Here is a 13,262-nt window from a genome sequence, read left to right as displayed (position 1 = left end):
ATTAATGAAGCCATCTGGATCTAGAGTTTTCTATAGGACTTTCTAGGTATATATTACAATATCTTTAAAAGGCTTTAGGGCTATTCAGGCCATCTTTGTATTAGTTCATTTCTTCTATTTTGAGTTCAGTTTGTTCTTGTTCTAATGGTAAAAGGTAAAGCTTAAGGTAAACTGGTCTTTAATTTGAGACTTTTCTCTAAATAGACTTTTTGGTACTATAAATTTCCATCCCAATACTAGTTTATTTCACAAGTTTTGGTATATATTTTCATTTTCTCTTTTTTTTGTTTTATTTATTATTTTTATTTTATGTGTATGAGTGTTATGCCTGCATGTAGGTAAGTGCACCCGTGTCATGCAGTGCCCACAGAGGACAAAAGAGGCTGTTGGATCGCCTGGAACTTGAGTTACAGACAGTTGTCAGCTGCCATGTGGGTGCTGGGATTGAAACCCGGGTCTCCTGCAAGAACAGTCAATGTTCTTAACCGCTGAGCCAGCTCTCCAGCCCCTCATTTTCTTTTTTGATTTCCTCATTGAGCCATGCATTGTTTGTTTGTTTGTTTGTTTGTTTGTTTGAGACAGTGTTTCCTTGTATAGCCCAAGCTGTGTAGTTCAGGTTGGCCTCAAAGTCAGTCATCCTCCTGCCTCCACCTCCCACATACTGGGGTTACAGACATCATCACCACCACACCCAGCGACCCAAACTGCTTCTCTAATTTCATTCTAGATGGCCAGAGAACATCCTTGAGTCTTTCATTTCTTGAGATTTGTATTAGGGATTGGAGATGAAAACATACACACATACCCCCTCTCCAGTGTTAAAGTCTTGGTCTCCAGGTGGAGGTAGTACTAGAGGTGGTTGGATCACTGGTAGCTCCTTCCTTCATCAGTGGGTGAATCCATTAATACATCGCTGGATGCTAGATGGGCTATGAGGAGTTGGGGCCCTGTAATATCATTCTTTTCTTCTTTCGTTGTTTTGTTTTGTTTTTTGAGACAGGGTCTCCCTGTAGCCGCAGCTGGTCTAGAACTCAACTGTGTAAACCAGGCTGGGCCTCAATCTCACAGACACCTGCCTGCCTCTGCCTCTTGCCTGCTGGGATTAAAAGCATGTGCCACCATACCCAGCCCTGTAACATGATTCTTGATGTTTGGGGTTTTTTTGAACATTATAAGCATTTTTATTTTTAAATTTATTTATTTAATGTGTGGGTGAATGTGCCATGATGCATCTGGTGAGTGGAGGTCAGAGGACGGTGTGCAAGCATCGTTTCTCTCCTTCTGCTATACGGATTCTAGGGATTGAAGTCAGGTTGTCAGGTCTCCCGTAGTGGTGAGCACCTTTTCCCCACTGAGCCACCTCACTGACCACTGGTTTGCTAATCCGTCATTGTTTTACTTTCCTTTTTCTTGCTTTTGAATTTACTGAGTATTTTTATTTTTGACCCTTCCACTTTCTTGTGGGTTTGTTCTGTTCTTGAATGGTTGCTTTAAGGTTCATAGCAGACATCTTTAATGTATCTCAGTCTGCTTTCATGTTTTTCTTTAGCTTTTTAAAGAAGCTCCTGTGTGTCCGCTAGCTTGCATTATTTCTGACAAAGAATCCACTACCATCTTCTGCATCTATGTCTACTGTATCAGTTTCTTTTAAATCTATCCCTGGCTGGCTTCGGGCAACTTGATGACATCTGGTTTTGTACTTGTCTTTGTTTCTTATACTTGGGTTTGTTGAGCTCGTTGGATCTATGGGCTTAAAATTTTCATCAAATACAGCAAATTTTCTGCCCTAATCCCTTTGTGTTTGTAATGTACATGTGTTTATGTGTGTACATATGAGTACAGGTCTCTCCCTGAGCCTAGAGCTCAACAAATGGATAAAGTGGGGTTATAGGCACATACTGCAATGTCTGGCTTTTTATTTTCCGTTCAGGTGCTGGGGATCCAAACTTGGGTCTTCGTGCTTGCACTGCAGGCTCTTTACCAACCGAGCTTCTCACAGTACGTTCTGCCATCTGTATTTTTCTGTCCCCTCAATCTGTGTCCTTTACACTTATACTTGGCTGTTTGAGATTGTCCTACACGTCACTGCTGCTTTTCAGCCTTTTTTTCTGTCCCTAGGATAACTGTCCTTTTGTTCTTTACTTTCTGATCTGCCGTTTATCCTTTAAACGATTTTTTTCAGCTCCAACACTGGCTTTTCCTTCTTGCTTCTAGGTTCTTGGGTTTATAGAATGGAATTCTATTAACTTTTTGCAAGCCAGTCTACTAAACAGTCATCTGGGTCACTCCTGGATCAGTTTCAGTTGCTTTTTCCTCATTGTGGGTTATCTTTACCTGGTTCTTTGTGTGCCTGGCATTTTTAACAATAGGCCAGACACTGAGATGTCTGTGTTAGGTGCTGGCCATGTCTGTGTTTCTGAAGCTGTTCTGCAGCTTTGTTTGGTATACAGTACAATTTCTTGGAACAGTGATCCTTTCAGCTTCACTGTCAGGCTTTGATGAGCAGAACTCTGTCGTCACCAGAGCATCCTCATCACATTTTTCCCTGCCAAGCAGTACCCTTGTTAGTGCTCTACAGAGTGCCCCTGAGTGATGGAGGTCTTCCTGCCCTAGTGTCGGCAGCAGGTCCTACCCCAACCCCGTGTGAGCTACGGACCGTTCTCCACACTTCTTAAACTGTTCTTTCCCTGACTCTGCATAGTACCCCACTGAGTGCCCTCTGCAGCCCCCAACATTCTGTTACCTTCTGAACTCTAGCTGCTATCCCTCACTAGTTCTCCCTGCTCTGCCTTCAGCTTGCAGGGACCATCAAGCTCCTGCACCCCATCCTAGGAACATTCTTCAAGCAGTAAGTTAGGACAGTCAAAGCTCACATGATTTTTATTTCTATCACTAAGAAGTCACTGTCCTCCCTTCTGGTGCCTGATGTCCTGAGAGCCTCAGTTATATACCTTTTTTTCAGTGTACTGTTTGATTCTGGGAAAATACGGTCCCTGATACTGGCTGGATCTATTTTTCTCTTCTTTTTATTTTATGATTCTGGTTTTCTAAAAGGAACTATTATTGACATTTGTTAAATAAATTGAAAACCATAAAGATTTATTTTTGGTTCATATCTAAAATTTCATTATGTGAAAGTATACATTTTGTAAAATGTAAGTCTAGCTGCACTTTTCAGTATATTAAATCAGTTATATAATTAAAATATGCATGCATTGAACTTAGGAGAAATTAATTAGCACAAACAAGCAAGGAGGAAATGACTGTCTGGACCATGGGGATCACAGCCTGAGCCTACAGAAAATTTGTCATCTTGGCTTCCAGAGGGCACCTTGAAGCATAAAATGGTCTCCAGGGCCCAACCTTCTCTTCTCGCTGTTCAGCAGTGTGCCTCCCTGAAGTCTGGTGACCTTATTCCTTTGGTCACTTAGTAACCAGGCCTCCTACCTGCATAAGAAAGAAATAATAAAGCATAATAGAAAATGAAGATTCTTCTACTTGGTGCCCTGGAGCTTTGGTGTAAGAGGCTGAGCTCAATTAATCTTGAAAGTGAATCTCAAAATATGCATGTCGAGCTGAACATGGTCAGGTTTTCCTTTGATACCTACCCCAACAGAGCATTAAAATGTCAGACCTGTTCTAAATCGGGTCCAAGAACATCTTGCTCTACTTTTGTCACTGTTCAGATAATTTTAGAATATATATGGACTCCTTCTCGCTTTATAGTTAGCCACTAACTTTTTTTTAACAGAGAACATCGAAAGAAATTGGGGTTTGAGATAACTCATAAAATTCTTTTCATTGTCTTAGTGTTTAATTAATAGGATAACTCCAATTTAATTATAAGTTCAAAGCCATCTCCTAAAAAGATGAAAATTACCCTGAATTATAGCAGTATAAGAGCCTGTAATTCTCTCTCTCTCTTTATCTCTCTCTCTCTAGATGAAGAACTAGTAGATGTATCTGCATCTGTCTTACCAGAATTGAAAAAAGAAACATATGGCCAGATTCGGGTCTGTGCGAAACAGAGGCTGGCTCGGTACGGTTCCTTTAACACAGTGCAGACTTCTGAGAAGACACAGAGGAAAGTGAGCTCAGAACCCAGCAGCCCGCACAGAGAGAAACAAGGTATCGGCCCTTGCTTAGCCTGTGGGCTCCAGCAGTGGCCGTAGAAAGCACCCCCAGCCATGTGCGGGCGTTTTCACATCTTCTGTAGACCTAGCCTGGGTTTTTTGGCAGTTGACTTTTCACTTGCCTGAAGACAAGCAGTTATTGGCAGCAAAAGAAATGCTGACTTTACAGAGTGTGAGCATGCCCCCTACTCCTCAAATTGATCCAGCCAGCCTTGATCAATTGTCTTGCCATGCTGGACCTGTTGGGTATATCTCAGAAATGTATGACTTATAAAAACGATGCTTGTTTTGTTACGAATTCTTAATAAGATCCAAATTTACCATTAGTAGCTAACTTCTGGAAATTGCCCTTTTTGTATCAAACGCAAAGAGACAAGATAGTCTTAATAATCCCTAAGCTGTATGTAATAATCGGTATTGTGTGTAAGTGCACACAAGCCTTCTGCTGTGTTTGTTAATCTTCACGTCCCTTTCAGGATCGGCCTATTCCCTAGAAATTGGAAGTCTGGCAGCTATCTACAGACAGAAAATAGAAGACAATTTGCAGTAAGTAGCCTTTAATAACTGAGTGTATTCTCTTCTAATTTTTCCTACTGTTAATTTGGACTAAATTTAAATGCTGCCCATCACAAGATAAAATGTAAGCCAGATTTTTTTCTTATTGTGAAAGAATAATGAATTTTCCCCTTTGTGCCCAGCACTGCAGAAAATTGCATCAGTGACAGAAATATCTGAAAAATTTATCCCCTAAGCTACAATAACTTACAGGAAACAAAATAAGAAGACAAATAAATATACTGCGGAAAAAGCGAGTCACTACTGACACCACTGTCTCGTCACTGGCTAATGTGTGTACTACCAAGTGGTCTTTTTAGAGGCTCTTGTGGTTATCCTTATTTTATAGAGAGGAAACTGAAATCCAGAGAGGCTATGTAACTTGCCCAACACAAACCTCAGAAGTCACAGCTGATTTAAGCCCATCCGACTTAAATTTGAGATCTAATTCTGAAGGCAAACATGTATTAGAAGATGTAGAAGACACAATAGAGAGTGAGAGGTTTTTAATGATATGGGAAGAAACAGTCCAAGGAAAGTTAGGGAGGAGATGGACAAAGTGCTAATGAGTGTAGCTGTTGTGATTTGTCTAAGACAAAAGGAAATATTCATAAGAGCATTTGGGGGCCACTGAGATGGCTCATCAGGTAAAGGCACCTGCCACCAAACCTGACAACCTGAGTTCAGTCCCTGGAATCCACACAGAGGAAAGAGAAATGAGTCCTGAAAATGGTTCTCTGACCTCCATGTGTTTTGAGACACACACACACACAAAAAAAAAAAAATCAGGCTAGAAAGATGGCTCAGTGGTTAAGAGCACTGGCTTCTCTTGCAGAGAACCCAGGTTTGATTCCCAGTACCCACATGGTGGCTGACAACCATCCATAACCCAGTTCCAAGGGAATCCAACACCCTCTTTTGACCTCCGTGAACATTAGACAACACAGGTGCACTTACATATACATTCAGTCAATACTCTCATACACATAAAATAAAAATAGTAAATAAGATTTTTTTAATGAAAGAAGGAAAAAGTCTCAAAAAATAAAATAATAATAAGAATAATAATTAATAATAAGGAAGCATTTGGGTATAGGTCAAGTTGGCAAAAGTATTGAAAGTGAAGGGTGTTTGAATTCACCAGACAGAATAAAAACCATTGAAGGTTCAGTGACGATCGTGTTAAACAGGTGGGGTTGGAAGAGGAGAAGAGCTCCTGATAGGCAGATCACAGAATAAGACGTGTCGTAGTTGTGGCTGTTGCAGTACAGATCTGAACCATGTCAGCCAAAGACAGAAAGAAAAGAGAAAATATCAGACAAGGAGTCAGCAAAGCTAGCTCAAGTAGAAGGAGGCATCAGAAAGACCAGTAGGGTCAGGTCACGGTGCTGCTGGAGGTTGGGAGCAGTGGCTGGGGTCTCAGCAGTGGTTAATGTACTCTATGGCCTGTGGAGTTTCACAGATCTGAGTAGTACAGATTCCTCACTTAGGGAGACCATGGTTGGAGAGATGTACTCACCTCTGCAACCCCATGTTTGCCGTTCTATTTCCAGTAGCAGAATCAACCAGGAGAAAAATGTGCAAAAGGGTTTCAGTGATCCCTCAGAACGGCTGAAAGAAATCCATGTTCTCTATTTGCCGGTTCTTAATCCAGTTCTAAACATGTACTAAAAGCATTAACATGGTTTTTGTTTTGTTTATTATCCACAACTTCACAGATGCATTTGTTTGTATTTGGCCTTGGAACTATATTCTGGACCTCAGGGTGTCAAGTCATAGCAGTTTAGGAACATATAAATAATAACAGAAAACATTGATGTTTGTTATCAGGATGGCTAGAATTGCAGGAAATTGTAAGTACTTGGTCCTATGCCTAAATTATGCTAAAGAAATATTAAAAGAGGCAAAGGGAAAACTTGAACTAAGTTCCCAGAGAGCATGCTTTCCTTCTTAAGACCATGTTTTTGAGGTATAAAGCTTGGAGAAAAGAGAAATAATGTATGCAAAGATTTTAACAGAATTCCAGCGTTGTACCAAGGTCTCCATAAGTGTTAACGGAACAAGGGAAGGAAAGTAAGAGGGGAGTGAAGGGACAGGCAGTGGGTCAGAAGCAGAGACAGAGAAGGATATCAAGGTAAGAGTTTTATAAATGGGCTGTAACAGTTCGATGTCGGTTTGGTTCTGGATGACTGCTGCTAATCCTCCTCCACTTTCCCTAAAGGAATTAACAGAAAGTAAAATCATTTCATAAATATGAAGATACACCATTATTATAATTAAGACCATTAACAAGTTTTGAATATTTTTATTTTCTCTAAAAAGGGCCCAGTATTGTTTATAATCTCATATAATAGGAATGCCTAAGCATTCTGTACTGATACTGAGCAAAATGAGACAAGATAAACAGAAAGTAAGTCGGCAGGTACGTTTACATCCTTCCCACTTCAGTTCACAGTGAATTCTAGGTAAAATAGACTAGTCTTCCTCTGAAGCAGAGTCTGGTCCAGATCTCTGTCATCTACCCAGTGACTGAGACCATGGGCTTTGCCATCAAACAGACATACTATGAGCCCAGTGTCACCACTTTAGACCTGTGGCAGGTGGATTAACCTCTGAGCTCCAGTTTTTGTCATCAGTAAACAGGGAGGAATGAGAGTAGCTATTACTTTTGCAATTTGCTAATCCTAGTAATGTCTGCTAAGGCTTAAGCACTTGATAATAGAATGGAAGAAATAAGAGCCAGTGTCAGCTGTCACCTGACAACCCCAGTAGCTCTTCCCCAATTGGCACCTCACCCCATCCCTAGCCAGCTAGCCAGGGTTACCTGATCTGCTTCTGTGTGACCAGGGAGGACATCTGAACATCAGCTCAGAATTGCCCCACTTCTGACTAGGTAGAGCTTCCCTAAGGAGAGCAGAGAGTCAGGAGCTGGTGTAGTGTGGGAATTCAATGGTATTCATTGTTTCTCTCTATTACAGGGGGGAAACCTTTGCCAGTAAGAGAGTGGTGCCTCCAGCAAGCGGCTTGGACCCTACCCTCCCTATCGACCCAGAATACTGTGTTAACCCATTAGCCCACCAAGTATTTTCTGTTGCTCAAACAGATTTGCAGGCATTCTCCATGCAGAATGGTCTGAATGGACAATTAGGAGTCCCCCTCATTTCTGCAGCCTCTGATGCAGAGAGCTCGAAGCCAGCTCTGCTTGCTGGTCAGCCCCTGGTGTATGTGCCCTCCACTTCACTATACATGCTGTGTGGGAGCCTGCGGGAGGGACCATCCCCAGGCTCAGGATCAGAGGACAGCAGAAGCTCAGAAGTCCCAGCCGCAACAGACTTGTCATTGGCAAGCTCAGCTCAGAAGCGCCTGTGTGAGGAGAGGAATCCTCAAGAGGAGGATGAACCTGTCACTAAAAGACAAAGTCAGGAATTCGAAGACACTCCCTTATCCCTAGTGATGCCCAAGGTAAAGGAGTGTGGGTGAATGTGTCTGCTGCCATCCCTTTATCCCTTGACCTTAATGAACATATGCTGCTATGTAGACCTGGCTGGCCTCGAACTCACAGAGATCCGCCTGCCTCTGCCTCCTGAGTGCTATGATTAAAGGCGTGTGCCCCCACACTTGGCTTTTACAATAATCATCTGGGCATAGTGGGGTTCCAGAGTCAGGAATGTGGGTACTGTGCCACTGACTGGCCAGGCCTGGGTTTCATCAACTCTCTTCACTGCCCAGCTTCCCTAGCTAAAGTGAAAAGAATAAAAATATGAGCTGTCCACATTCCCCACTTAGTAGCCAAGCACAGGTTGATGAGATGTAACCAGTAAAAGTCTCAGAAAGCCGGAGCCCAGCATTACAGCAGCTTGCAGTGGGTCAGCTAGGCATGATACATGGAAATGAATCCATTCATTAGGAACCTCTCTCCTCTGTGCTCTATGCTTTTCTCTCATCAAATGAGTTTTTCTAATTTTTATTTATAGCCCAGATGTGCAAGTAGTGGGTGGAGTTGATAGAGGCAGGAAAGATGAAAGATGGTAGAAGGAGAGAATAACCAAAACACATTATATACATATATGAAATTGTCAGAATTTAATAAACTAAATAAAATTTTATTAAAATTTTTATTTATTTAAAAACTGGAGAAGAAAACAAGTGGAAGACTCACAGGCATGTGACTTAGACGACAACCAAGGCAGCGTGAGCTAACCAGGAGCTCTTAGAAGACCCCAAAAGACTGCAGCATCACCCTTACATGCTAGCAGCACAGAAACCTAGTTCATAATGCAAGCGCCATGGCCAGATTGGCATTACTGAAATCTCTGTTGTGTCTGTACTTAGGAGTCATAAGCCTAAACATGTACCTTCATTTCTATACTGTTCCTATAAGTAGAATAAAAACTGCTGTCTTGTTTGTGTGCTAGGTATTTTTAAAAAAAGCTTTTCTAAAACTGACTACTGGGTTTTTTCCTTGCCTTTCTGCTTTGGTTATGCTTAGAAACCCTCACATTCCATGGACCTTGCCTCTCCCATGACCATGGGAAATGAGGGATCTACACCCCTGGGAGGCGCTTGTGTAAAGGATCATCTCCCTGCTGCAGAAGACGTTTCAGGAAAGGGTGTTGCAAACTGCTTCATTGATTCTGAATGTAGAAACCCATCCAGAAATCCAGATACCGAAAAGCCTTCAAAAGAAAATGAAATCACCAAAGAGTCATCGCTGCTGCAGTATCTCTATGTGCAGTCTCCGGCAGGTAAGAGGCTGTCAGCGTGAGCCTTTGAGGTGCTTCAACCATGTGTTAGATTTTTACACCTCTGCCTGTGTCACCTGATCAGAGAAAGCAGCTCATTGGCTTACTGCTGGTGCCTGTGTGTTCACGCTCAGCCGCCTTATTTTCTTCAGCTCTAAAACTGAAGGGTGAGGCTATGCTGTAAACCAACTACAGGAATAATAAGAAAAGATAGGAGGTAGATGGTTTTCTTTTAAATGCCTTGAACTTTATTTGGTGAAAACACAGCACATTTTAAAGGCAAGGTTAGATAGACAGACAGACAGATATAAAATTCAGGGCTGGAGAAATGGCTCAGCAGTTAAGAACACTGGTTGTTCTTACAGAAGACCCAGGTTCAAATTCCAGCACCCACATGGCAGCTAACAACTGTCCGTAACTCCAGTCCCAGAGGATCCGATAGCCTCTTCTGTCCTCTGAATCTGGCATTAGTTCAGAATAATAGTATGGACCTGGTGGTGATTATGTGCAGCTAAACATTCTGATTTTTAGTGTCTGTAGGTACCAAGTTCATTGTTGTGGTCTGAAGTAAGAGGGCTTGACGTTCACAACCACTTGTTTTCCGTCCAAACTTAAGTATTCAGCTATTCTCAGTGGTGAACAGCAACAATAACATCTGCTTCATGGGGTGATAAGAAAACTGAATTCGACTTAATAAACCTAAAGAACTTAGAATAATAGTACCCAGTATTTACTAAGACATGGTAAATGATGTTACTATTTTGAATAAACTGAATTACAATATATATCTAATTTTTAAAGTATCTTATTTACTATTATTATTTTGATGTTTATGAGTATACTACCTGCATGTGTGACATGTGCACCCATGTCGTGTAATGCCTGCAGAGGTCAGAAGAGGGCATTAGATTATCCTGGAACTGGAGTTACAGACTGTTGTTAGCTGCCATGTGGGTGCTGGGTATTGAACCCAGGTCCTCTGCAAGAGCAACCAGTGTTCTTAACCTCTGAGCCATCTCTCCAACTCCAGAAACCTGATTTTTAAAATACGCTTCTTGTAGATAAAGTTGCTCTTGATGGGAAGATACTTGTATTAGTTACTTTTCTCTATGTTATGGTAGAGTACAGGAGAAAAGCAACTTAAGAAAGGAGGAGGTCACTTTGGCTCCTGGTTTGGGAAGGAGTGACAGAAGTGCTAAGGGACTGGCCACACTGTCTGCAGTCAGGAGGCAGAGGTGAATGCTGGTGCTCCACTAGTCTTCTTTGTATTCAATCCAGGACCCCTGCTCCCTGCTGGTGGGATGGTGCTGCCTATATTTTGGGAGGGTCTTTCCTCCTCAGTTAAACCTCTGGAAACACCCTCACAGACACGCTCAGAGATGTGTCTCCTGGGTGACTCCAAATCCACTCAGGTTGCAGTGAAGAGTAACCACCACAATACTTAAATTGATTCTCCTCAGTTCCCTGTAGGCTTAAACCTGACCTGATGGGTAGATTAGATAGGTATTTGTCAGTATTCATTTATCATGTTGTTAGCTTGGAGTGTTTACTCAAAGCAGGGTGCTCAGTGTTGGGGATCCTTTGAGTAAAAACAGACTTAGCCACTGCTGACTTAAAATTAGAGCCTACCCAGGCATGGTGGTGCACGCCTTTAGTCCCAGCACTTGGCAGAGGCAGGTGGATCTCTGTGAGTTAGAGGCCAGTCTGGTCTACATAGTGAGTTCCAGGCCAGCTGGGGCTACAGGGAGACCCTGTCTCAAAAAGACCATAAGTAAAATAAAATAAAATAAAAAATAAAAGTAGAGCCCAATGCAGGGTTTTTGTTTGTTTTTTTTTTTTCTTTTTAACTTTTTCTCAACCATAAACCATTAGATAATCTGGGGAAGCCCATCATCAAAATGTTTACAAAAGAGGAAATTTAGTAACTAGGATTGTAAAGAAATAATTACATTGAAATAAAAGCAGAAGTGTGTGTTTTTAACTATTTATTCTGATAAAAAGACCTGGCAGCAAGTCGAGAATTGCTGTCATTTCAAAGATGTGATGAGCTAAGCAGTATATTAAGAATTCTGCAGTGTGGTGCTGAAGAAATGGTTCAGTGGTTAAGAACACTTGCCACCCTTCCAGAGAACCCAGGTTCGATTCCCAGCACCTACAGCCCCTACATGACAGCCAGTAGCCATCCATAACTCCAGTTCCAGTGGATCCTACACGCTCTTATGGCCTCTGTGGGTATTGTACACACATGGCGCACTTACTGACATGCAGACAATACACTCATACACATATAATAATATTATTTATTTTTTATTTTATGTGTATGAGTGTATTGCCTGCATGTCGGTAAATGCACCTGTGTCGTGCGATGCCCACGGAGAACAGAAGAGGCTGCTGGATTCCCTGGAACTGGAGTTACTAACAGTTGTTAGCTGCCATGTGGGTGCTGGGATTCAAACACAGGTCTTTTGCAAGAAGAACCAGTGTTCTTAACCGCTGAGCCATCTCTCCAGTCCCAGAATAATAAATAAAATATTTTTTAGCAAAAGAATTATGCGATCTTCAAATAGCCCCTATCTGTACTTTTGTCTGTGGGGGTATGGGGTGGGTATCATACCCAGAAGACAACTTCAAGTGTCATTCCTCAGACACCATCCACTTTTTTTTTCATTCTCTTTGACAAATTGTGATTATTGAGGAAAATACAAATTTTCAGTCAAAAGTTCATGAAAATAAAGAGGATTTGTCTCAAAAAGACCGAAAAAAAAAAAAAAATTCCCACCAAAGTTTTATTTTCCTCAACAGGGGACTGGGGAGACGGCTCAGTGAGTAAAGTGCTTGCCCCAGAACCCACATAAGAGCCAGACACAGTAGTGCACATATCTGTACTCCCAGCTCTCCAGTGGAGAAATGGGAGGCCGAGACAGGAGAATCCCCAGTTCTCAGACCAACTAACCTGCTGTGCACAGTAGCAAACAAGGGACCCTGCCTCAAACAAGGTGAACGGTAAGGACCAACACTCAGTTTTCCCCTGACCTCCACATGCATACCATGGCACATGTATGCCCTCATTCACACAAGAATACCACACACACACACACACACACACACACACACACACACATGCACAAAGAAAAAGCAAAAAGATAAAAAAGCCCTCCACAGACATAGACCACATGACCCTGTAGGTAAATGAATGCTGAGGTTGTCTGGGCACCCACGTGACAGAGTCTTGTGGGCTAGAAGGGTGTTCAACCTCATCGGGCAGAAGGTTCCAGCATCCATTGATTTCTGGTGGTCTCCTCTTCGGAAGGGCCATAAGGGATGGGAATGTGAATGGAATCTTGTGATTCTCACTTTGTTCTCCTTCTGTTGCAGGATTAAATGGCTTCAATGTGCTCTTACCAGGCAGCCAAACCCCTCATACTGTGGGGCCATCCCCGGGCCCACTGCCATCCTTCGGTGTTCCTTGCATGGTCTTACCTTCTCCAACTCTAAACCCATTTCCAGTTCTCTATTCTCCTGGAATATCTTCGGCTCCTGGCGCTCTCCCAAACACGGGACCTGTGAATTTTGGCTTGTCCGCCCTGGGATCCACAGCTCATCTTCTCATCAGCCCTGCAGCCATACTCAATCCAAAGTCATCCACCCTCCCCTCTGTAGACCCTCAGCTTCAGCATCAGCCCTCCCAGAACTTGAGTCCAGTGATGTCAAGATCACACAACATCGTCCACCCTGAGTCCCCCGGTTACATGGGACATCCAGTATCAGTGGTTAAACTAGAGCAGGTGAGGCCTAGAGCCCTGTCACTCTGTAATGGTTATGGCCTTCATTT

The 13,262-nt window shown here is 42.4% G+C and overlaps 1 protein-coding gene across 1 annotated transcript in view; it reads left to right on the top strand.

Moving 5' to 3' along the window:
• E2f7 (E2F transcription factor 7) overlaps positions 1 to 13,262 on the top strand; it is a 45,770-nt gene that overhangs the window by 28,405 nt on the left and 4,103 nt on the right. The window contains exons 8-12 of the mRNA XM_008852020.2: positions 3,943 to 4,128; positions 4,610 to 4,679; positions 7,667 to 8,150; positions 9,178 to 9,433; positions 12,806 to 13,215. Of these exons, the coding sequence (XP_008850242.1) occupies positions 3,943 to 4,128; positions 4,610 to 4,679; positions 7,667 to 8,150; positions 9,178 to 9,433; positions 12,806 to 13,215 (1,406 nt within the window). The remainder of the gene's footprint in view (positions 1 to 3,942; positions 4,129 to 4,609; positions 4,680 to 7,666; positions 8,151 to 9,177; positions 9,434 to 12,805; positions 13,216 to 13,262) is intronic.

This window comes from Nannospalax galili, unplaced genomic scaffold (assembly GCF_000622305.1).
Source record: "Nannospalax galili isolate Female #2095 unplaced genomic scaffold, S.galili_v1.0 scaffold390, whole genome shotgun sequence".
Lineage (NCBI taxonomy): Eukaryota > Metazoa > Chordata > Mammalia > Rodentia > Spalacidae > Nannospalax > Nannospalax galili.
The sequence above is the reverse complement of the archived record's forward strand: the minus strand, read 5'-3'. Positions and strand labels throughout refer to the sequence as shown.